Raw genomic sequence first — 25323 nt, 5'->3', positions numbered from 1 at the left:
TCATGAAAAAAGGAATGAGAAGAAGACATGATGCATAGGTTATTTCATGTCACTACTTCATCCACAATTTCATCAGTGAAAAACATCCGTCATATTTCTATTTCTGTCTTTTTATCGTTGGCGATTCCCTCACACCTCAAATATGTGATAAAATATCACGTGATCTATTCTTGATACGAGACTCAGGAATGTCTTTCATCCATTTAGCATGACCGTCCTTACCAAAACAATGTTTATTATTATTTTGATTTCTATCACTCTCATGCTCACTTCCTTAACTTTCTGTATCGTGTTTACTATATAGTTTTCACTTCATTTCTCACTGGTCGTTTCATTTTGCAACTTATAGTTACACAGATCTTCTTTCTCATCCATCTTAGCCCTCTTCTGAAATAAACAGGGTCATTCAGCGTACTGTGTACTAAACTCGTATTGTCTTACAAAAGAGAGATCACATGTGCTGCTTTGGTTCCTGAAGACCCGAACAGTACTTACCTCATTGCTACTGGCAGCAGTCCCTGATATGGCAGGGGGGGGGGCGAGTAGGGAGGAGGGGGGGGGGGGGGGAATTGGGGTATCAGAGGGCGCAAAATTCAGATTCTTGAAGAAAAAAACCTTGTTCCACAAAAAGCCTAGTATCCAGCGCGCGTGTTTCTATCGATTATTCATATGATTTTGAAAACATTCCAGTTAATTTTTTGAACATTTTTGAAAACGTTGATTTCTGAACGAATCATAAGTTGATGATTGAACGTGTGCATAGTGTACCTGATGTCTCTACCAGGGAAATCCCCGTCGCATCTAGAAATACGAGGGCCGTTCAGAAAGTAACCTCCGGTTGATTTAAAAAAATACACCAACTTAAATAAAAATATTTTAATATATACATCTTACAACTACATCTTTGCACTATTTTTCTACATAGTCTCCATAGCGATTTAGGCACTTATCGTATCTCTTCACAAGCTTTGAAATTCCTTCTGCATAAAAATCACCCGCTTGTGCCTGGAGCCAGCCTGTGACCGCATCTTTGAGCTCTTCGTCGTCATCAAACCGCTGTGACCCGAGCCATTTCTTCAAATGCATGAAGAGGTGATAATCACTTGGCGCCAGGTCTGGGCTGTAAGGTGGATGGTCGATAACGTCCCACTTGAAGGACTCAAGAAGGGCCGTTGTTCTGCGAGCAGAGTGAGGACGGGCGTTATCGTGCAAAAAAACGATACCGGAAGTCAGCATACCACGGCGTTTGTTCTGTATAGCCCGTCGTAACTTTTTTATTGTTTCACAGTACACGTCTTGATTAATGGTCGTACCACGTTCCATGAATTCAACCAACAACACCCCTTTGGCATCCCAAAACACCGTTGCCATCAGTTTTCTGGCAGAAAAATCTTGCGAGTCTTTTCTTGGTTTGGTAGGCGAATTTGAATGTGCCCACATCTTTGATTGTTCTTTTGTCTCAGGGTTCACGTACTTAATCCAGGTTTCGTCACCGGTCACGATTCTGTTTAACAATGGTTCTCCTTCGTCCTCATAACGTGACAGAAAGTCTAATGCAGAGGCCATTCTTTGAGTTTTGTGGTGGTCGGTAAGAATTTTGTGCACCCATCGTGCGCAGAACTTACGGTAACCCAATCTTGCTGTCACTATCTCGTACAAGAGAGTCTTAGAAATCTGTGGAAAACCAGTAGACAACTCCGACATTGAGAAACGTCGATTTTCACGAACTTTTGCATCAACTGTCTGAACGAGTTCGTCAGTCACCAATGATGGTCTACCACTCCTCTCTTCATCATGAACGTTTTCTCGTCCACTTTTAAATAAACGTACCCATTCACGGACAACTCCTTCACTCATAACTCTTGGTCCGTACACGGCACAAGGCTCACGATGAATAGCTGCTGCAGAATATCCTTTGGCTGTAAAAAACCTTATGACAGCACGCACTTCACATTTGGCGGGGTTTTCTATTGCAGCACACATTTCAAACTGCCACAAAAACTAAACTAGCGCAGGTACGACGTTCACTCGACCACGGCTTGATGCCGACTGACCTGTTGAGTGCGTGAACGCACAGATGGCGTCGCTACTCCCCCCACAGCCCGCACTGTGACCGATCGGAGGTTACTTTCTGAACCGCCCTCGTAAAAAACTTTCCCGCAGACAAAATGGGACGAGGTTATTCGAGCTGAAGCGTAAAAATTTTCCATTACTACTTTTCGATCTCATACCTTAGAAACTGGATCGTATGAATATAATGGGGAACTATTTTCTAACGTAAAAATTTTTGCTTGTAGTAGGTTTAATAGGTTTTTGGTATTGGTACTTCGTGGATTATATTCTGTCTTGTTATTTATGTAATTGAGGTACATAAAAATGACCATTTGTGCCACAACAGTATAGCTTATTTGGTGTGTGTTACAACAAATGCAATATTAGAAAGACCTATTTCGTTTTATATACCAGACAGTAACAAAATAGACTTAATGAGATCGAGAAATCACGCCAGTTTCCGGTACTATTCGTATTAACTGCTTTTTCAGTGTTAGATAACGACATTTTGATTTTTCACGTAGCAAAACGATTCACGAACGTTGGCGAGATAATAGATTCTTTCGTAGAAAAGAAAGCACGCCGTGTAAAGGACTGAAGAAACGTGTACTGTCTTTGCTTGTCTCTTGTCCTTACTGGTTTTATGTTTTCTATAGTTAATTTTATATCACACAAAAGAGAAAGTTATTAACTAATAGGCGATAAAGAGTGCAAATCTTCTGAAGAGTTCTTATTCTTACAGTTACGAATAATTCCACCCAGTATGAGCGTCCTACGATGGGACACAGCAAAAAATGGGTCAAATGGCTCTGAGCACTATGGGACTCAACATCTTAGGTCATAAGTCCCCTAGAACTTAGAACTACTTAAACCTAACTAACCTAAGGACATCACACACACCCATGCCCGAGGCAGGATTCGAACCTGCGACCGTAGCAGTCCCGCGGTTACGGACTGCAGCGCCAGAACCGCTAGACCACCGCGGCCGGCCGGGGACACAGCATCTCCGAGATAGCGATGAAGTGGGGATTTCCCCGTACGACTATTTCACAAGTGTACCGTGAATATCAGGAATCCGGTAAAATATCAAATCTCCGACATCGCTACGGCCGGAAAAACATTGCAAGCACGGGATCAACGACGACTGAAGAGAATTGTTCAACGTGACAGAGGTTCAACTGTTCCACAAATTGCTCCATTTTTCAGTGCTGGGCCATCAATAAGTGTCAGCGTGGGAAACATTCAACAAAGCATGAGCGATATGCGCTTTCGGAGCTGAAGACCCACTCGTGTACCCTCGATGACTGCACGACACAAAGCTTTACGCCTCGTCTGGGACCGTCAACACCGACATTGGACTGTTGATGACTGGAAACACGTTGCCTGGTCGGACGAGTCTCGTTTCAAATTGTATCGAGCGGATGGATGTGTACGGGTATGGAGACAACCTCATGAATCCACGGACTCTGCACGTCAGCAGGGGACTGTTCAAGCTGGTGTGGGGGCGTGTGGAGTTGGAGTGATATGGGACCCCTAATACGTCGACGTACGACTCTGACAGGTGACACGTATGTAAGCATCCTGTCTGATCACCTGCATCCATTCAGGTCCATTGTGCATTCCGACGGACTTGGGCAGCTCCAGCAGGACAATGTGATACCCCACACGTCCAGAATTGCTACAGAGTAGCTCCAGGAACACTCTTCTGAGCTTAAACACTTTCGCTGGCCACCAAATTCCCCAAAAATGAACATTATTGACCGTATCTTGGATGCCTTGCAACGTGATGTTTAGAAGAATCTCCATCTTCTCGTGCTTTTACGAATTTATGGACAGTCCTGCAGGATTCATGGTGTCATTCCCCTCCAGCACTACTTCAGACATGAGTCGAGCCCAAGCCACGTCGTGTTGCGGCACTTCTGCATGCTCGCGGGTGCCCTACATGATGTTAGGCGGGTTTACCAGTTTATTTGGGTCTTCAGTATAACAATTAACACAATACTTTCAAATAAGCCTTACTAAAAATTGAACTTACGACATCGCACTCAAGCGGTTCTTTGTGAGAACTTTATGCGTTTACTTTTTCATGGACGGAATAAGCGAGTATCACAAGTACGAGGTGCATTCAAGTTCTAAGGCCTCCGATTTTTTTTCTAACTAACTACTCACCCGAAATCGATGAAACTGGCGTTACTTCTCGACGTAATCGCCCTGCAGACGTACACATTTTTCACAACGCTGACGCCATGATTCCATGGCAGCGGCGAAGACTTCTTTAGGAGTCTGTTTTGACCACTGGAAAATCGCTGAGGCAATAGCAGCACGGCTGGTGAATGTGCGGCCACGGAGAGTGTCTTTCATTGTTGGAAAAAGCCAAAAGTCACTAGGAGCCAGGTCAGGTGAGTAGGGAGCATGAGGAATCACTTCAAAGTTGTTATCACGAAGAAACTGTTGCGTAACTTTAGCTCGATGTGCGGGTGCGTTGTCTCAGTGAAACAGCACATGCGCAGCCCTTCCCGGACGTTTTTGTTGCAGTGCTGGAAGGAATTTGTTCTTCAAAACATTTTCGTAGGATGCACCTGTTACCGTAGTGCCCTTATGAACGCAATGGGTAAGGATTACGCCCTCGCTGTCCCAGAACATGGACACCATCATTTTTTCAGCACTGACGGTTACCTGAAACTTTTTTGGTGGTGGTGAATCTGTGTGCTTCCATTGAACTGACTGGCGCTTTGTTTCTGGACTGAGAAATGGCATCCTCGTCTCATCCATTGCCACAACCGATGAAAAGAAAGTCCATCCGTGCTGTCGTTGCGCGTCAACATTGCTCGGCAACATGCCACACGGGCAGCCATGTGGTCGTCCGTCAGCATTCGTGGCACCCACCTGGATGACACTTTCCGCATTTTCAGGTCGTCATGCAGGATTGTGTGCACAGAACCCACAGAAATGCCAACTCTGGAGGCGATCTGTTCAACAGTCATTCGGCGATCCCCCAAAACAATTCTCTCCACTTTCTCGGTCGTGTCGTCAGACCGGCTTGTGCGAGCCCGAGGTTGTTTCGGTTTGTTGTCACACGATGTTCTGCCTTCATTAAACTGTCTCACCCACGAACGCACTTTTGACACATCCATAACTCCATCACCACATGTCTCCTTCAACTGTCGATGAATTTCAATTGGTTTCACACCACGCAAATTCAGAAAACGAATGATTGCACGCTGTTCAAGTAAGGAAAACGTCGCCATTTTAAGTATTTAAAACAGTTCTCATTCTCGCCGCTGGCGGTAAAATTCCATCTGCTGTACGGTGCTGCCATCTCTGGAACGTATTGACAATGAATGCGGCCTCATTTTAAAACAATGCACATGTTTCTATCTCTTTCCAGTCCGGAGAAAAAAAATTGGAGGCCTTAGAACTTGAATGCACCTCGCAGGGCAGCCATTCCGGCCGAAACGACTTGAAGTCTACTCCCTGCATGTCATTCCTACGCTGTCTGAGAGTGGCCCATAACGACCAGGGTCTCGACGGGCCACTAATCCCCGACCTTTCTTCCTCGTTAACCCCTTATATTCCTCCCTTATTTCCAAACACAGTCCGATCCCGGTGTGGCGTTATACCACGTGAAAAATAGCTTCTACACAGACAATTTTAACAGCATTTTCACAATGCGAGATTTGCCGGCACAGAATACACGTATTCATTAGGTGTATTTAATCACTCCTTTTGTTTGTCCCCCATGCGCGCACAAGCAAGCCGGCAGAATGCACTGGCGCGTGGTTTTGCGGTACTCGCCTGTATAGTAATCCGGACAGAGGCAGTGTTAGCAGACTGCTCGGGTCGGCCGGCCATTTAATAAAGCACGCATTGCGCATTGCACGTGCAGGGAAGGACAAGGCGCGCAGCGGGGTGGAGGGGGAGGGGCACAAATATATTCGCCCCGTAATCCCAGCAGCTGCGACGAAACCACGATTACCGCGCCAATGTTAAACCCGGTTCATCCCAGTGTCAGCCGCTGTAAATAATCCCAGCGGCTGTGTGCGAAACCAGATAAGGCCGGTGATTCAAAGAAACCGCCTCGCACCGTTTCAAAAGTGTAAAACTGTGCAATCCATAAAACTTAAAAATTTAAGACCCTAACACTGCAATATCAATGAGTCACAAACTTACACAGAGTATACAGGGTGAGTCACCTAACGTTACCGCTGGATATATTTCGTAAACCACATCAAATACTGACGAACCGATTCCACAGACCGAACGTGAGGAGAGGGGCCAGTGTAATTGTTTAACACAAACCATACAAAAATGCACGGAAGTATGTTTTTTAACACAAACCTACGTCTTTTTAAATGGAACCCCGTTAGTTTTGTTAGCACATTTGAACATATAAACAAATACGTAATCAGTAACGTTTGCTGCATTGTAAAATTACATCCGGAGATATTGTAACCTAAAGTTGACGCTTGAGTACCACTCCTCCGCTGTTCGATCGTGTATATCGAATTCATTTCTGCAAACGCCAGCACTGCCAACAGAAACTGGAACGTTTAGCTTCACCACGCAATTTTGAAGCTACAGCGTGTAAAATTGCGTGGTGAAGCTAAACTTTCCAGTTTCTGTTGGTAGCGCCGAGCGCCGATTACGTCAGCATTTCCCCTCACACGTGTCCGCCCCCCGCAAAGACCAGACTTGTCATTGAGATGTTTGTTCTTCAGTCTCAGCAACTCTTAAAACATCCCGATGTGAAGAAATAGCATACTAGTTACGTCAAAAATTATTTTTACGCCACTGGTGTGCTATTTCTTCACACCGGAAATCTTGTTATTCCTTCCACACTGCCACCTTCCACCCCCCCCCCCCCTTCAGTGCAAGGGGCTTATTCTTTCTGCCACATATGCTTCCTTCACAAAGTGAAAGACTGGACGTGATTACAGTTCGAAAAATTGTAAGACTACTTCTCACAGTGAAAGTAAAATAATGTTCTGCTATAATTTCAAATGAATAACTTCAAATATTTATCCAAAATTCCGAAAAATATAATATAAAACAAAAATATCGGCGCTCGACATCGACATTTCAATATCAATATATGGATATATCCTGGGAAAGAACGTAACAGATATAAATCGATATTATTCGGCCAAATATCGATATGTCATATATCAAATTTTTATTAACAGCCCTAGTTCAAACATTTGTTCATAAATCCGTACGCATGACGGCACGCATTACTCGTGCGTTCCAAAACGCCACGCATAACAATGGGATTCTCCTAGGACTCATATCTCGCATTCTATTGGTGATAGAAAGATGGGTCAAGTATTTTGCATCTCTTGCTCTAGGGATCAGTTGTATATCCGACAGAAGGATGTTCATTTTGTCGCTATCCTACAGTACAGTGTCACAGTACAAACATTACGTTATCCTGCTTACGCAAATTGTACAAATCGATTGGTTCTTTTCGCATTTGATGCGGCTTACTGGGGTTCTTAAGCGAGTTTTGGGGGCACCATTAGCTGGCCGAGGTTCCTTAGAAAAACCTAAAAAATGGTTGTTTTACCATTTTTTCGTATCAAAACCGATCCGCGGATTCCATGATGGCTATGCAGAGTAACTAGCTGAAATTTTTACGATATATGCCGAAGATACCGATCTCGAACAACGCTCTAAGTTTTCTGGATTTTTTGTCCGCTTCCTAGATAAAGATCTTCAAACTTAGCCTACCTGTACACATAAAATAGGCACATAAAATCCGTTGTGGGGCGGAAATGTGCTTTATCAAGTGTCGTAGCAAGGAGAAAAATGCTGTGAAGTGTATTCCATTATCATCAGAATTGTTCTGGGCGCTCTTTATTGTTGTAGTACTGAAGCACATGCAAAATTTTTGTGCACGTAAAATCCGGTCTCAGATATAAAATTAGTCTAGCATTACTTCAGTTTCACGTAAGTAAACTATCAAAATGTTAGTGACCCATAAAATTCTTTTCACATGAGTGACATGCCCTGGTGCAACAGGGAAAAGAAGGGAACCAGTGGAAAAAAATGCTGCTATCGGAGCACAAAGAAAACACTAATATACTCCTCTTTAAAAGACTTGGGAAAAGTGGGGTACGAGCTGTTTCATTCTACCTTCGTCAGCACCTTCAAAAATTTTCCCAAAAATTTTCGCGTGCTAACATATTCGCTGTAAGAGAAGAAGGCGGTGGCAATGGGAAAGAGACGGAAAAATAAAGAATACTGGTAGATAGTAGATTGTGGTTATGTTACAGAAAGAGCGAAGCAGACAGTGACAGTGTGAGAGAAAACGAACTGAACCATGAGTCGGTCCCACTGGACCGAATGATTCAGCCTTACGTTACTGGCCTCCAAGTCACTGGGTCTGACTGTATGTGATTATTTATTGTGGGGGTTTATAAAAGGCTCTGTTTGTGTGCATCCGTTACCAACAACAATGAATGAACTAATACATCGCATAACAGCAGTTGTGGAAGCTGTAACTGAAGGCATGTTCGCTGCAGTGTGGGAACAATTTGAATATCGCATTGGCATATACCGTGCATGTCAAGAGGGCATATCGAACATCTATGAAAAGGTATGAAACCAAACTTGTTGAGTTTCCCGTTCATCAAAACTCAAAATTCATTGTATATGTTTATTACTTTCAGAAATATAGACGTGCGAAATCGGATGATTCTTTTTTTCCCTTAGAAGAGTAAATTAATTCGAGGGAGAAAGAAGATGTCAACTGGTGACCGACGCGATGTGAACCAGACCTACAAACGTTCATAACTCCTCAGCGACAAGTATTACCACCGTGCAACCATTTATAAAAGGTGAGGACCACGAAGATAAGATACGAGAAATTAGGCCTCATACTGAGGCATATAGACGGTCGTTTTACCCACGGCCTATTTGCGAGTGGAACAGGGAAGGAGATTAATGGTACAGAGTACCCTCCGCCACACACCGTACGGTCGCTTGCGGAGTACGAATGTAGATGTAGATGCAGATGTAAATGTTGTTGTAGTGCGTAATGTGGTACCAAGGATGTAGCGACCACACGCAGAAACCAATGATTGGTGGTGGTTCGTTTTGGACGTGTCGTCAACTTCACTCAGAAACACTTTATATGATTAATTAAAATCACTCCATTCCATAACTACCGCGGTGGTGCTGGTACAACAACCGTACCGGATCTTTAGATACAGGAAAAAACTGTCTTGGTTGCACAAGATAGGCTTGTTTAATCTTCACATGTGACGCGTTTCGCCTGTTCTAGGCATCATCAGACAATCTGGGGAAATTTCAAACTCTTGTAAGTATAAATTGCTATTAAAGACAATAATAAACCAATAAATTAAAAATAACGGAAGGAAGACAAACATCAATTGGGCTGTGGAGTACAGGGTCACATTTGTGGTGAGGGGTATAAATTTCAAATCATAAAATATAGCGCCATGACTGAGATTACCCAGACTTGCTAATTGTGACCGAGGCGTCAAACGTAATTAAAAGTACCAAAGAAGTGGGAAGAAACAGCCAGATAGCCACTGTCGATGCTCCTTAATATCACCTAGAAGCAACACGAAAAAAGGTCATGACGATAGTAAAATGAAAGCTACTAAGGCGTGCAAGGGGTTCCTAGCTTAGGCAAATAGGCAAATACAGTGAGCAGAAAAGCTGACGAGAGCAAAATACACCCATATAATGGCAAGATTAATAGCTCTTTGGCAAATGACAGAGCACTAATAATAGCCAAACAGGTAAAAAGTTTTTAATAAAATATAAAGCAACGAAGCCGTAAGCAGCGGCCTCAGATACGAGTAGGAAGAATTTTATCGGCGATGTAATTTAGCATCGACTGTGGCTACCTGGCTGTCACCCGCCGATTCTATGCGACCTTTGACTACGTTAGTTGCCTCTGCCACGAGTAACAAGTGCTTTTATTCGATAAACTCAGTCGTGGCACAATACTTTATGAATTAAAGTCTATAATTAAAGTCTATATCTCTTGCCTCCCCCCCCCCCCCCCATGTGAAACAAGCATGCGGCCCTGTGTTCCACAGTACAGTCCATGTTTGTCTTCCTTATGTTATTTTTAATTTATTCATTTATTATTCTCCTTAATAGCAATTTATACTTACAGCAATTGTGATTTCTCCAGACTGTCTGATGATGCCTAGAATAGCCGAAACGCGTCACATGTGATGATAAAATGTACCTATCTTGTGCAACCAAGAATGTTTTTTTCTGTATCTAAATTATTTTATTAATATTCTCAGTTGAAGAGGAGCAATGTACTGGTGACAGTTCGCAACGGAATGAAATAAGAACAAAGGAAGGAAGTCCCACTTACAGGTGTGCACATCCTTTGTGTCTCTTTTACACCGACAGTTGCAACCTCACTTGGGCTTGTACATAACCTTTTGTCATGACTCGTCCGGGAAAGGGGTTCGGTTGTGCACAGTTACATTCGCGCCCTATATTGAGTAAATAGCTAGCCTGAGTACAGGAGTGAATGAATTCAGGTACTTGTCTAAATCACGATCGTTCACAAATGATTTATACCGACAACAGTTTAGAATGAAAACATTTTTATTTTACTAAATCACATCCACAAAACAAACTGACGGCCATGTGATGCTACACTCCTGGAAATGGAAAAAAGAACACATTGACACCGGTGTGTCAGACCCACCATACTTGCTCCGGACACTGCGAGAGGGCTGTACAAGCAATGATCACACGCACGGCACAGCGGACACACCAGGAACCGCGGTGTTGGCCGTCGAATGGCGCTAGCTGCGCAGCATTTGTGCACCGCCGCCGTCAGTGTCAGCCAGTTTGCCGTGGCATACGGAGCTCCATCGCAGTCTTTAACACTGCTAGCATGCCGCGACAGCGTGGACGTGAACCGTATGTGCAGTTGACGGACTTTGAGCGAGGGCGTATAGTGGGCATGCGGGAGGCCGGGTGGACGTACCGCCGAATTGCTCAACACGTGGGGCGTGAGGTCTCCACAGTACATCGATGTTGTCGCCAGTGGTCGGCGGAAGGTGCACGTGCCCGTCGACCTGGGACCGGACCGCAGCGACGCACGGATGCACGCCAAGACCGTAGGATCTTACGCAGAACCGTAGGGGACCGCATCGCCACTTCCCAGCAAATTAGGGACACTGTTGCTCCTGGGGTATCGGCGAGGACCATTCGCAACCGTCTCCATGAAGCTGGGTTACGGTCCCGCACACCGCTAGGCCGTCTTCCGCTCACGCCCCAACATCGTGCAGCCCGCCTCCAGTGGTGTCGCGACAGGCGTGAATGGAGGGACGAATGGAGACGTGTCGTCTTCAGCGATGAGAGTCGCTTCTGCCTTGGTGCCAATGATGGTCGTATGCGTGTTTGGCGCCGTGCAGGTGAGCGCCACAATCAGGACTGCATACGACCGAGGCACACAGGGCCAACACCCGGCATCATGGTGTGGGGAGCGATCTCCTACACTGGCCGTACACCACTGGTGATCGTCGAGGGGACACTGAATAGTGCACGGTACATCCAAACCGTCATCGAACCCATCGTTCTACCATTCCTAGACCGGCAAGGGAACTTGCTGTTCCAACAGGACAATGCACGTCCGCATGTATCCCGTGCCACCCAACGTGCTCTAGAAGGTGTAAGTCAACTACCCTGGCCAGCAAGATCTCCGGATCTGTCCCCCATTGAGCATGTTTGGGACTGGATGAAGCGTCGTCTCACGCGGTCTGCACGTCCAGCACGAACGCTGGTCCAACTGAGGCGCCAGGTGGAAATGGCATGGCAAGCCGTTCCACAGGACTACATCCAGCATCTCTACGATCGTCACCATGGGAGAATAGCAGCCTGCATTGCTGCGAAAGGTGGATATACACTGTACTAGTGCCGACATTGTGCATGCTCTGTTGCCTGTGTCTATGTGCCTGTGGTTCTGTCAGTGTGATCATGTGATGTATCTGACCCCAGGAATGTGTCAATAAAGTTTCCCCTTCCTGGGACAATGAATTCACGGTGTTCTTATTTCAATTTCCAGGAGTGTATGTTGGCGGCTCCTAGCCGCACCGACGGACCACGATCCAAAGCCCGCGACCTTTGTCTCCTATCCTCTGTCCTGTATCCGGTCACGTGAAACTACATTAGTCAAATATATTATTTCTAAACATGGCCATCATGCATTTATAATGTTACAATATTAAAATACGTAACACTAAATATCTTATATTATTTTCTAGACAATCATCAGATTATTTACATATTTAAGGGCACAGGCAGTTTCACCCCTCTTCTTTTGTTTAATCACGTCTTTGCCTAGAGAGTACTCCTATTTCACTGATCAGATACCCAGCAAATCCAATGATTAGCAAGACAAGCACACCTTACATTATTAACATATGTACCAAGTTATGCACTGAGACATAGGCAATTATGTAACTAAGTAATTCAATGTGAAACTGTTATATGCTGCCTCCTCTCTTTATCAAGAAGGTGATTCCATAAATATATTGACTTGTGCTTGCTACACCCCAACTGTTCTTCCACAGTAAACATTACCACATCCAGCAGATTAGTTATACTATTACAGTATCCCTTGTAACCTCAAACAGTGACCATAATTAACAGAAAGTGTCAATAGTTTCAAATTAAAAAAAAAAAAAAAACAGACCGGTACAGTTTCAAGCGCTCGAGCTCCATGCCCTGCGATGTGGCCATGTTGCAATTCATGATGGTGGTTTTTCTACTATTTTCTACTATTTGCCTAGGTGAGAGCATACTGAAGAGCCAAAGAAACTGGTACAGCCAAAGAAAGTGGTACACCTGCCTAATATCGTTTAGGAACCCCGCGACCACGCAGAAGTGCCGTAACACGACGTGTCATGGACTCGACTAATGTCTGAAGTAGTGCTGGAGGGTATTGACACCATCAGTCCTGCAGGGCTCTTCATAAATCCGTAAGAGCACGAGTCGATGGAGATCTCCTCTAAACAGCACATTGCAAACCATCCCAGATATGCTCAATAATGCTCATGTCTTGGGAGTTTGGTGGCCAGCGGAAGTGATTAAACTCAGAAGAGCTCTGTAGGAATTTTGGACGTATGGTGTGTCGGATGATCCTGCTGGGATTGTGCAATCCCGTCGAAATGCACAATGGACATGGTGCAACGTCCCCTTAGAAAAATTATACATGACTGTGCTTAAACTGACACGCAATATTTTTAGCGCAACAATCTGACTTTCAATAACCTCTACAATGGCCCTGACTAACAACAACCTATACCTTTCACAAATCACTTACCTCACCAAAAATCTTCGTTACTCGAACTACTGCAATACAGCGAGCGCCACTACTGCCAGCTAAATAAAAGACTCAAACTACTGATAGGCATAGTTAGCAAATGAAAGATTTTGATAGAGAACAAACAATGTATTTACCTTAATAGTGTTCAAAAGTCATAATATATATAGCAGTTCATGACATCCAGTCTTACAAATTTCAAAACTCCGCCATTTCTCTCCCCACATCCACCACTGCTGGCGGCTCACCTCCAACTGCGCAACGCTACGCGCTGTTAACAGCCTACTTCCCAACACTACAATGGCCAACAACAATGCAAACCAGCCACAGACTGCACACAGCACAGCCAGTGATTTTCATACAGAGCGCTACGTGGCGTTACCAATATAAAAACCTAAACAGCCTACTTACAATGGATGGATGCAGGTGATCAGACAGGATGCTTACGTACGTGTCACCTGTCTGAGTCGTATCTAGAAGTATCATGGGTCCCATATCACTCCAACTGCACATGCCCCACACCATTACAGAGTCTCCACCAGCTTCAGCGGTCTCCTGCTCTCTTGCAGCATCCATGGATTCATGAGGCTGGCTCCATACACGTACACATCCATCCACTCGATACAATTTGAAACAAGTCTCGACCGACCAGGAAACATTTTAACAGTCATCAACAGTCCAACGTCGGTGTTAACAGGCCCAGGCCAGGATTAAAGCTTTGTGTTGTGCAGTCATCAAGGCTACACGAATTGGCTTTCGGCTCCAAAAACCCATATCGATGGCGTTTCGTTCAATGGTTCTCACGCTGATACTTGTTGATGGTCCAGCATTCAAATCTACAGCGATTTGCGGAAGGTCACGTTGAAAGATTATCTTCAGTCATCGTTGGTCCCGTTCTCGCAGGATTTTTATACGGCCGCAGCGATGTTGAAGATTTTATGTTTTATCGGATTCATGATATTTACGGTACACTCGTGAAATGATCGTACGGGAAAATCCACACTTCATCACTACCCCGGTAATGCTGTGTTCTCGCTCGTGCGCGGTCTGTAACACCACGTTCAAGCTCACTTAAATCTTGGAAACCTGCCATTGTAGCAGCAGTAGCCTATCTAAAAAGTGCGTCAGTCACTTGTTGCCTTACATAGGCGTTGCCGACCGCGGCGCCGTGTTCTGCCTGTTTACGTATCTCTACATTTGAATTAGCGTGCCTATACCTTCTTTGGCGCTTCAGTGGGTATGAGTGGTATCTTAAGCGTGTCGGAGATGGGTGATATGGAAACGTTAGACGGTTCATTCTGTGTACTCAAATTTTTGCTCTTCCGCAGCAGCAGTTTGTACAGTGGTGTGTGTCTACTGTTGCAGATCCAGCAGGTGAAGCTGACGTGGAACGCCAAACCCAAGGTGGGCTCGCTGGAGAACGCGACGCACAAGCCGGGCGGCGGCGACAAGAAGATCGAGACGGTCAAGCTGGACTTCAAGGACCGCGCCAAACCCAAGGTCGGCTCCAAGGACAACGTGAAGCACTCGCCGGGCGGCGGCAACGTCAAGGTAACACAACACAACACAACTGTACACTACAGTACTCTGGCAGCTCCGTGTATTGACGCATCGCGTCTCACACACTGTGTCTTCGCCGTCAGCAATAGTGTGTTCACCTGCTGGATACTCTTCTACACTGGACGTTACAGGGGTTAGAGCAGGCTGATCCAGCTAGAGTACCGCTCTACACTGGACACACCATGGGTTAGAGCAGGCTGATCCAGCTAGAGTACCCCTCTATACTGGACATGACATGGGTTAGAGCTGGTACAGCTAGAGTGCCCCCCTACACTGGACATGACATGGGTTAGAGCAGGCCGGTCCAGCTAGAGTGCCCCCCTACACTGCACGTGACATGGGTTAGAGCAGGCTCGTCCAGCTAGAGTACCCTCTACATTGGACACAACACAGGTTAGAGCAGGCTGGTCCAGCTAGAGTACCCCTCTACACTGCACGTGACATGTTAGACCTGGCTGGTCCAGCTAGAGTACTCCTCTACATTGGACATGACACAGGTTAGAGCAGGTGCAGGCTGATGCAGCTAAAGTACCCCTCTATACTGGACGTGACACTGGTTAGAACTGGTCCAGCTAGAGTACCCCTCTACATTGGATATGACATGGGTTAGAGCAGGTGCAGGGTGGTGCAGCTAAAGTACCCCTCTGCACTGGACATGACACTGGTTAGAACTGGTACAGCTAGAGTACCCCTCTACACTGGACACAACATGGGTTAGAGCAGGCCGGTCCAGCTAGAGTGCCCCCCTACACTGCACGTGACATGGGTTAGAGCAGGCTCGTCCAGCTAGAGTACCCTCTACATTGGACACAACACAGGTTAGAGCAGGCTGGTCCAGCTAGAGTACCCCTCTACACTGCACGTGACATGTTAGACCTGGCTGGTCCAGCTAGAGTACTCCTCTACATTGGACATGACACAGGTTAGAGCAGGTGCAGGCTGATGCAGCTAAAGTACCCCTCTATACTGGACGTGACACTGGTTAGAACTGGTCCAGCTAGAGTACCCCTCTACATTGGATATGACATGGGTTAGAGCAGGTGCAGGGTGGTGCAGCTAAAGTACCCCTCTGCACTGGACATGACACTGGTTAGAACTGGTACAGTTAGAGTACCCCTCTACACTGGACACAACATGGGTTAGAGCAGGCCGGTCCAGCTAGAGTGCCCCCCTACACTGCACGTGACATGGGTTAGAGCAGGCTCGTCCAGCTAGAGTACCCTCTACATTGGACACAACACAGGTTAGAGCAGGCTGGTCCAGCTAGAGTACCCCTCTACACTGCACGTGACATGTTAGACCTGGCTGGTCCAGCTAGAGTACTCCTCTACATTGGACATGACACAGGTTAGAGCAGGTGCAGGCTGATGCAGCTAAAGTACCCCTCTATACTGGACGTGACACTGGTTAGAACTGGTCCAGCTAGAGTACCCCTCTACATTGGATATGACATGGGTTAGAGCAGGTGCAGGGTGGTGCAGCTAAAGTACCCCTCTGCACTGGACATGACACTGGTTAGAACTGGTACAGCTAGAGTACCCCTCTACACTGGACACAACATGGGTTAGAGCAGGCCGGTCCAGCTAGAGTGCCCCCCTACACTGCACGTGACATGGGTTAGAGCAGGCTCGTCCAGCTAGAGTACCCTCTACATTGGACACAACACAGGTTAGAGCAGGCTGGTCCAGCTAGAGTACCCCTCTACACTGCACGTGACATGTTAGACCTGGCTGGTCCAGCTAGAGTACTCCTCTACATTGGACATGACACAGGTTAGAGCAGGTGCAGGCTGATGCAGCTAAAGTACCCCTCTATACTGGACGTGACACTGGTTAGAACTGGTCCAGCTAGAGTACCCCTCTACATTGGATATGACATGGGTTAGAGCAGGTGCAGGGTGGTGCAGCTAAAGTACCCCTCTGCACTGGACATGACACTGGTTAGAACTGGTACAGCTAGAGTACCCCTCTACACTGGACACAACATGGGTTAGAGCAGGCCGGTCCAGCTAGAGTGCCCCCCTACACTGCACGTGACATGGGTTAGAGCAGGCTCGTCCAGCTAGAGTACCCTCTACATTGGACACAACACAGGTTAGAGCAGGCTGGTCCAGCTAGAGTACCCCTCTACACTGCACGTGACATGTTAGACCTGGCTGGTCCAGCTAGAGTACTCCTCTACATTGGACATGACACAGGTTAGAGCAGGTGCAGGCTGATGCAGCTAAAGTACCCCTCTATACTGGACGTGACACTGGTTAGAACTGGTCCAGCTAGAGTACCCCTCTACATTGGATATGACATGGGTTAGAGCAGGTGCAGGGTGGTGCAGCTAAAGTACCCCTCTGCACTGGACATGACACTGGTTAGAACTGGTACAGCTAGAGTACCCCTCTACACTGGACACAACATGGGTTAGTGCAGGCTGGTCCAGCTAGAGTGCCTCCCTACACTGGACATGACATCGCTTAGAGCAGGCTGGTCCAGCTAGAGTACCCTGTACATTGGACATGACACAGGCTGGTCCGGCTAGAGTAGCCCACTGGACACAACACGAGTTAGAGCAGGCTGGTCCAGCTAGAGTACCCCTCTACACTGGACACAACATGGGCTAGAGCAGGCTGGTCCAGCTAGAGTACCCCTCTACACTGCATGTGACATGTTAGACCTGGCTGGTCCAGCTAGAGTACCCCTCTACACTGGACATGACACAGGTTAGAGCAGGTGCAGGCTGATGCAGCTAAAGTACCCCTCTACACTGGACATGACACTGGTTAGAACTGGTACAGCTAGAGTACACCTCTACACTGGACACAACATGGGTTAGTGCAGGCTGATCCAGCTAGAATACCTGTCTATACTGGACATGACACGGGTTAGAACTGGTACAGCTAGAGTACCCCTCTACACTGGACACAACATGGGTTAGAGCAGGCTGGTCCAGCTAGAGTGCCCCCCTACACTGGACATGACATGGGTTGAAACACACTGGTCCAGCTAGACTACCCCTCTACTCTGCGCATGACATGGGTTAGAGCAGGCTTGTCCAGCTAGAGTACCCTGTACATTGGACACAACACAGAGCAGGCTGGTCCAGCTAGAGTTCCCCTCTACATTGGATATGACATGGGTTAGAGCAGGTGCAGGGTGGTGCAGCTAAAGTACCCCTCTTCACTGGACATGACACTGGTTAGAACTGGTACAGCTAGAGTACCCCACTACACTGGACACAACATGGGTTAGAGCAGGCTGATCCAGCTAGAGTACCCCTCTACACTGGACACAACATGGGTTAGAGAAGGTGGTCCAGCTAGAGTACCCCCCTACACTGGACACGACATGGGTTAGAGCAGGCTGGTCCAGCTAGAGGGCCTCCCTACACTGGACATGACATGGCTTAGAGCAGGCTGGTCCAGCTAGAGTACTCTGTACATTGGACATGACACAGGCTGGCCCAGCTAGAGTAGCCCACTGGACACAACACGAGTTAGAGCAGGCTGGTCCAGCTAGAGTAGTCCTCTACACTGGACACAGCATGGGCTAGAGCAGGCTGGTGCAGCTAGAGTACCCCTATACACTGGACACTACATGGGTTGGAGCAGGCTGATCCAACAAGAGTAGCCCTCTACACTGGACAAGACACAGGTTAGAGCAGGCTGATACAGTTAGAGTACCCCTCTACACTGGGCACGACACAACTTAGAGCAGGCTGGTCCAGCTAGAGTATTCCTATACACTGGACACTACATGGGTTAGAGCAGGCTGGTCCAGCTAGAGTACCCCTCTACACTGGACACAGCATGGGCTAGAGCAGGCTGGTGCAGCTAGAGTACCCCTATACACTGGACACTACATGGGTTAGAGCAGGCTGGTCCAGCTAGAGTAGCCCTCTACACTGGACAAGACACAGGTTAGAGCAGGCTGATACAGTTAGAGTACGCCTCTACACTGGACACGGCACAGGTTAGAGCAGGCTGGTCCAGCTAGAGTATTCCTATACACTGGACACAACATGGGTTAGAGCAGGCTGGTCCAGCTAGAGTAGCCCTCTACACTGGACATGACATGAGTTACAGCACCTGGTACAGCTAGAGTACCCCTCTACACTGGACACAATATGGGTTAGAGCAAGCTGGTCCAACTAGAGTAGCCCTCTGCACTGGAGACGACACAGAACAGGCTGGTACAGCTAGAGTACCCCTCTGCACTGGACAAAATATGGGTTAGAGCAGGCTGATTAAGCTAGAGTACACCTCTACACTGGACACAACATAGGTTAGAGCAGGCTGGTCCAGTTCCGGTACAAGCAGACACTTGTGGGCAAGGGAGGGCAAGCATCTCAAGGACAGACACTATGCGAGCCTAGGCGTAACATAAGCGGCCGTGCTGGAAGCGCGTCCATGGACAGTGATGGGCAGGTGGCCGTCATGTGTCCAGAACGAGCTGTGAACGTACCGCTAGCCAACATTATATGTCGCTAAGGCCGGTATTACACTATCATATTTCTTTGTCAAAGAAATGTGATTAAATATTCGTCAAATTTGTTTTAGAAAGTTCTTTGTCAGGGTGCCAAAAAGCTGTATTGTGACCATGTCATCTGTTCCGGCTCACTGAAAAGCTGCTGGATGAGTCCAGATGTAGAGGTGGATGGCTGTAGCTGTTATTGTGGACACGAGTCACCTGTAGCATATTCCACGTGATTATCAAGACACAATTAATTGCATGCACAGTGTCCCTTGCTCACCTCCAACTGCAGTCGAAGCAAGTTCATTAAAAAACAAAAAAGTTGATGGAAGGCACAACTTTGAAGCCATGTTTACAAACTACAGAGACGTCAAGTAGCTGTAGCGACGCCAGTGCCCCATACGGTTATTTTTCACGTTGCAGTGAACAGAAGAAGCACGACTTTCATGATGAAATCTACGGTGTGACCTTATATTTGATCATACACTCCTGGAAATGGAAAAAAGAACACATTGACACCGGTGTGTCAGGCCCACCATACTTGCTCCGGACACTGCGAGAGGGCTGTACAAGCAATGATCACACGCAAGGCACAGCGGACACACCAGGAACCGCGGTGTTGGCCGTCGAATGGCGCTAGCTGCGCAGCATTTGTGCACCGCCGCCGTCAGTGTCAGCCAGTTTGCCGTGGCATACGGAGCTCCATCGCAGTCTTTAACACTGGTAGCATGCCGCGACAGCGTGGACGTGAACCGTATGTGCAGTTGACGGACTTTGAGCGAGGGCGTATAGTGGGCATGCAGGAGGCCGGGTGGACGTACCGCCGAATTGCTCAACACGTGGGGCGTGAGGTCTCCACAGTACATCGATGTTGTCGCCAGTGGTCGGCGGAAGGTGCACGTGCCCGTCGACCTGGGACCGGACCGCAGCGACGCACGGATGCACGCCAAGACCGTAGGATCCTATGCAGTGCCGTAGGGGACCGCACCGCCACTTCCCAGCAAATTAGGGACACTGTTGCTCCTGGGGTATCGGCGAGGACCATTCGCAACCGTCTCCATGAAGCTGGGCTACGGTCCCGCACACCGTTAGGCCGTCTTCCGCTCACGCCCCAACATCGTGCAGCCCGCCTCCAGTGGTGTCGCGACAGGCGTGAATGGAGGGACGAATGGAGACGTGTCGTCTTCAGCGATGAGAGTCGCTTCTGCCTTGGTGCCAATGATGGTCGTATGCGTGTTTGGCGCCGTGCAGGTGAGCGCCACAATCAGGACTGCATACGACCGAGGCACACAGGGCCAACACCCAGCATCATGGTGTGGGGAGCGATCTCCTACACTGGCCGTACACCACTGGTGATCGTCGAGGGGACACTGAATAGTGCACGGTACATCCAAACCGTCATCGAACCCATCGTTCTACCATTCCTAGACCGGCAAGGGAACTTGCTGTTCCAACAGGACATTGCACGTCCGCATGTATCCCGTGCCACCCAACATGCTCTAGAAGCTGTAAGTCAACTACCCTGGCCAGCAAGATCTCCGGATCTGTCCCCCATTGAGCATGTTTGGGACTGGATGAAGCGTCGTCTCACGCGGTCTGCACGTCCAGCACGAACGCTGGTCCAACTGAGGCGCCAGGTGGAAATGGCATGGCAAGTCGTTCCACAGGACTACATCCAGCATCTCTACGATCGTCCCCTTCCTGGGATAATGAATTCACGGTGTTCTTATTTCAATTTCCAGGAGTGTATTTATTTGACGACAGGCGAGATTTGACAAAGTTCCCTGTTAGACCACCAAATTTCTTTGACAAAGTAATATGATAGTGTAATACCGGTCTAACTGTGGGCGAGCTGATGGACAATTCGCCAGTGCCGTGCTCTGGTTAGGGGCCAGCATAGCCTAAGTATGTAGGCTACTGTACGTATGTGGAAAACTGCATGGTGGACCTCATAGGTGAGCTCTCTTTCATTTCCTTCATAGTTATAAGACCTGAAAATGATGTGCCCTTGCGCCAGTTTCCTAAATCAGTACGACATAATCCTCACAAAAACGGAAAAAAATATGTCATGAAAAGCAGAAGATTTCCGAGCACTGTTAATTAGAAAACACTTAAGATCAATTAACAGAATCTTTAGCAGCTGAGTGTGAAGTATTAACGTCTTGTAATCATAAAGTAGCTGGTTTGAATCTGACTATTATGAGTTTTTTACTTTTATTTAAATTCCGTGTTTATTAACAAGTATAAATGTTGATTAGCAGATATATAATCAATAGCCCATGCAGAAATATTAGCCATAGTGCTGTAGAGCTGTAATGGTAGGCATTCCTCTGTAGTAAACAAGAAGACCGAGGTTCAAATCCGAGCCATGACACAAATTTTAATTCATTTCTTCAGCTTCCATCATTACCGTAGATATAGATGAGACTTACGTGTCTTGAGGAAAATTTAATTATAAGATCTAAAAATAATAGAATCATATTTTTAAAATAAAAGTAACTGCTTTTTATATCTAGTTACTGGATGCACGAGAAAAACTTATAATTGGTACAGTCATTCAAAACGTCTTGTTGTTACATGAATCAGTATTACGTTTGTCAGTAATACACTCCTGGAAATTGAAATAAGAACACCGTGAATTCGTTGTCCCAGGAAGGGGAAACTTTATTGACACATTCCTGGGGTCAGATACATCACATGATCACACTGACAGAACCACAGGCACATAGACACAGGCAACAGAGCATGCACAATGTCGGCACTAGTACAGTGTATATCCATCTTTCGCAGCAATGCAGGCTGCTATTCTCCCATGGAGACGATCGTAGAGATGCTGGATGTAGTCCTGTGGAACGGCTTGCCATGCCATTTCCACCTGGCGCCTCAGTTGGACCAGCGTTCGTGCTGGACGTGCAGACCGCGTGAGACGACGCTTCATCCAGTCCCAAACATGCTCAATGGGGGACAGATCCGGAGATCTTGCTGGCCAGGGTAGTTGACTTACACCTTCTAGAGCACGTTGGGTGGCACGGGATACATGCGGACGTGCATTGTCCTGTTGGAACAGCAAGTTCCCTTGCCGGTCTAGGAATGGTAGAACGATGGGTTCGATGACGGTTTGGATGTACCGCGCACTATTCAGTGTCCCCTCGACGATCACCAGTGGTGTACGGCCAGTGTAGGAGATCGCTCCCCACACCATGATGCCGGGTGTTGGCCCTGTGTGCCTCGGTCGTATGCAGTCCTGATTGTGGCGCTCACCTGCACGGCGCCAAACACGCATACGACCATCATTGGCACCAAGGCAGAAGCGACTCTCATCGCTGAAGACGACACGTCTCCATTCGTCCCTCCATTCACGCCTGTCGCGACACCACTGGAGGCGGGCTGCACGATGTTGGGGCGTGAGCGGAAGACGGCCTAACGGTGTGCGGGACCGTAGCCCAGCTTCATGGAGATGGCTGCGAATGGTCCTCGCCGATACCCCAGGAGCAACAGTGTCCCTAATTTGCTGGGAAGTGGCGGTGCGGTCCCCTACGGCACTGCGTAGGATCCTACGGTCTTGGCGTGCATCCGTGCGTCGCTGCGGTCCGGTCCCAGGTCGACGGGCACGTGCACCTTCCTCCGACCACTGGCGACAACATCGATGTACTGTGGAGACCTCACGCCCCACGTGTTGAGCAATTCGGCGGTACGTCCACCCGGCCTCCCGCATGCCCACTATACTCCCTCCCTCAAAGTCCGTCAACTGCACATACGGTTCACGTCCACGCTGTCGCGGCATGCTACTAGTGTTAAAGACTGCGATGGAGCTCCGTATGCCACGGCAAACTGGCTGACACTGACGGCGGCGGCGCACAAATGCTGCGCAGCTAGCGCCATTCGACGGCCAACACCGCGGTTCCTGGTGTGTCCGCTGTGCCGTGCGTGTGATCATTGCTTGTACAGCCCTCTCGCAGTGTCCGGAGCAAGTATGGTGGGTCTGACATACCGGTGTCAATGTGTTCTTTTTTCCATTTCCAGGAGTGTAATTTAATCTGCAGAATAAGGGAAGTATTTTGCTTTCTATTTCACATCTTGCAACTTGCGCCAAATTTTTATTTCTTCTCAATGTATACATCCAGTTAGAAATTAAATATAACAAATTTGTTCTTCTTGTTCAAAAAATTATATAAATATGCGCTAATTCAACATTTATTTGCGTTAATAAATATGGAATTTAAGTTGATGTAAGAAGATCTGCCACTACTGAGACTTTAACCAGGAACTTCACTATTATCAGACTACGATGCTTCGCATATTCATTCTTCTTGTTACTTTCCACCTTCTTGTCCATCGCTTTTCCATTAGAAGCTGTGAGCGGATGTCGCAAGGCGTATTTTAAATGCCATTGATCACAGCTCCATTCATTTTCTTCTTTCAAAGATTCAACAGCCTCTGACTGAACCTGACGAGCGGCCATTCTGGCTGTATAGCGCCAATGGCTTGTAATCGCACGTTCTTTGAATCCTGCTAGTAGTATTTTTCCTTACTTTTTTTCAGTTCCATAAGTATTAACAAACAGAAATGTTAATTAACAAATACAGAATGATATTAAATAATAATGACATCTTGTTATATGTAATTAATAAAAATAACATCTTGTTATTTCTAATTAATGGATGTATGAAAGTAACTTAAAATTTGACACAGACATTCAAAAGACCTTATTGTTAAATTAATCAATATTACATACATCGATAATACTACTGAGACTGTAGAAATAGAAAAGTTTTGTATTTTCTATTTCATACCTTACAAATTTCTTATTTTTGCTTAACAAAAAATATGATTCGGCATTTGTTGTTCGTTTTGTTAATTAGTTGTTGTTGTTGTGGTCTTCAGTCCTGAGACTGGTTTGATGCAGCTCTCCATGCTACTCTATCCTGTGCAAGCTTCTTCATCTCCCAGTACCTACTGCAACCTACATCTTTCTGAATCTGCTTAATGTGTTCATCTCTTGGTCTCCCCCTACGATTTTTACCCTCCACGCTGCCCTCCAATAGTAAATTGGTGATCCCTTGATGCCTCAGAACATGTCCTACCAACCGATCCCTTCTTCTGGTCAAGTTGTGCCACAAACTTCTCTTCTCCCCAATCCTATTCAATACTTCCTCATTAGTTATGTGATCTACCCATCTAATCTTCAGCATTCTTCTGTAGCACCACATTTCGAAAGCTTCTATTCTCTTCTTGTCCAAACTATTTACCGTCCATGTTTCACTTCCATACAAATACTTTCAGAAATGACTTCCTGACACTTAAATCTATACTCGATGTTAACAAATTTCTCTTCTTCAGAAACGCTTTCCTTGCCATTGCCAGTCTACATTTTATATCCTCTCTACTTCGACCATCATCAGTTATTTTGCTCCCCAAATAGCAAAACTCCTTTACTACTTTAAGTGTCTCATTTCCTAATCTAATACCCTCAACATCACCCGACTTAATTCGACTACATTCCATTATCCTCGTTTTGCTTTTGTTGATGTTCATCTTATATCCTCCCTTCAAGACACTATCCATTCCCTTCAACTGCTCTTCCAAGTCCTTTGCTGTCTCTGACAGAATTACAATGTCATCGGCGAACCTCAAGGTTTTTATTTCTTGTCCATGGATTTTAATACCTACTCCGAATTTTTCTATTTTGTTTCCTTTACTGCTTGCTCAATATACAGATTGAATAGCATCGGGGAGAGGCTACAACCCTGTCTTACTCCCTTCCCAACCACTGCTTCTCTTTCATGCCCCTCGACTCTTATAACTGCCATATGGTTTCTATACAAATTGTAAATAGCCTTTCGCTCCCTGTATTTTACCCCTGCCACCTTTAGAATTTGAAAGAGAGTATTCCAGTCAACATTGTGAAAAGCTTTCTGTAAG

General features: G+C 46.7%; 1 protein-coding gene across 2 annotated transcripts in view; it reads left to right on the top strand.

The window, feature by feature from the left end:
* LOC126109863 (nascent polypeptide-associated complex subunit alpha, muscle-specific form-like) overlaps positions 1–25323 on the top strand; it is a 258491-nt gene that overhangs the window by 61717 nt on the left and 171451 nt on the right. For both annotated transcript variants that reach the window (XM_049914929.1, XM_049914930.1), the window contains exon 6: positions 14744–14929. In XM_049914929.1, coding sequence (XP_049770886.1) covers positions 14744–14929 — 186 coding nt within the window. The remainder of the gene's footprint in view (positions 1–14743; positions 14930–25323) is intronic.

Source organism: Schistocerca cancellata, chromosome 12 (assembly GCF_023864275.1).
Source record: "Schistocerca cancellata isolate TAMUIC-IGC-003103 chromosome 12, iqSchCanc2.1, whole genome shotgun sequence".
Taxonomy (NCBI): domain Eukaryota; kingdom Metazoa; phylum Arthropoda; class Insecta; order Orthoptera; family Acrididae; genus Schistocerca; species Schistocerca cancellata.
Note: the sequence above shows the minus strand (reverse complement) of the source record. Positions and strands in the feature narration are given on the sequence as shown.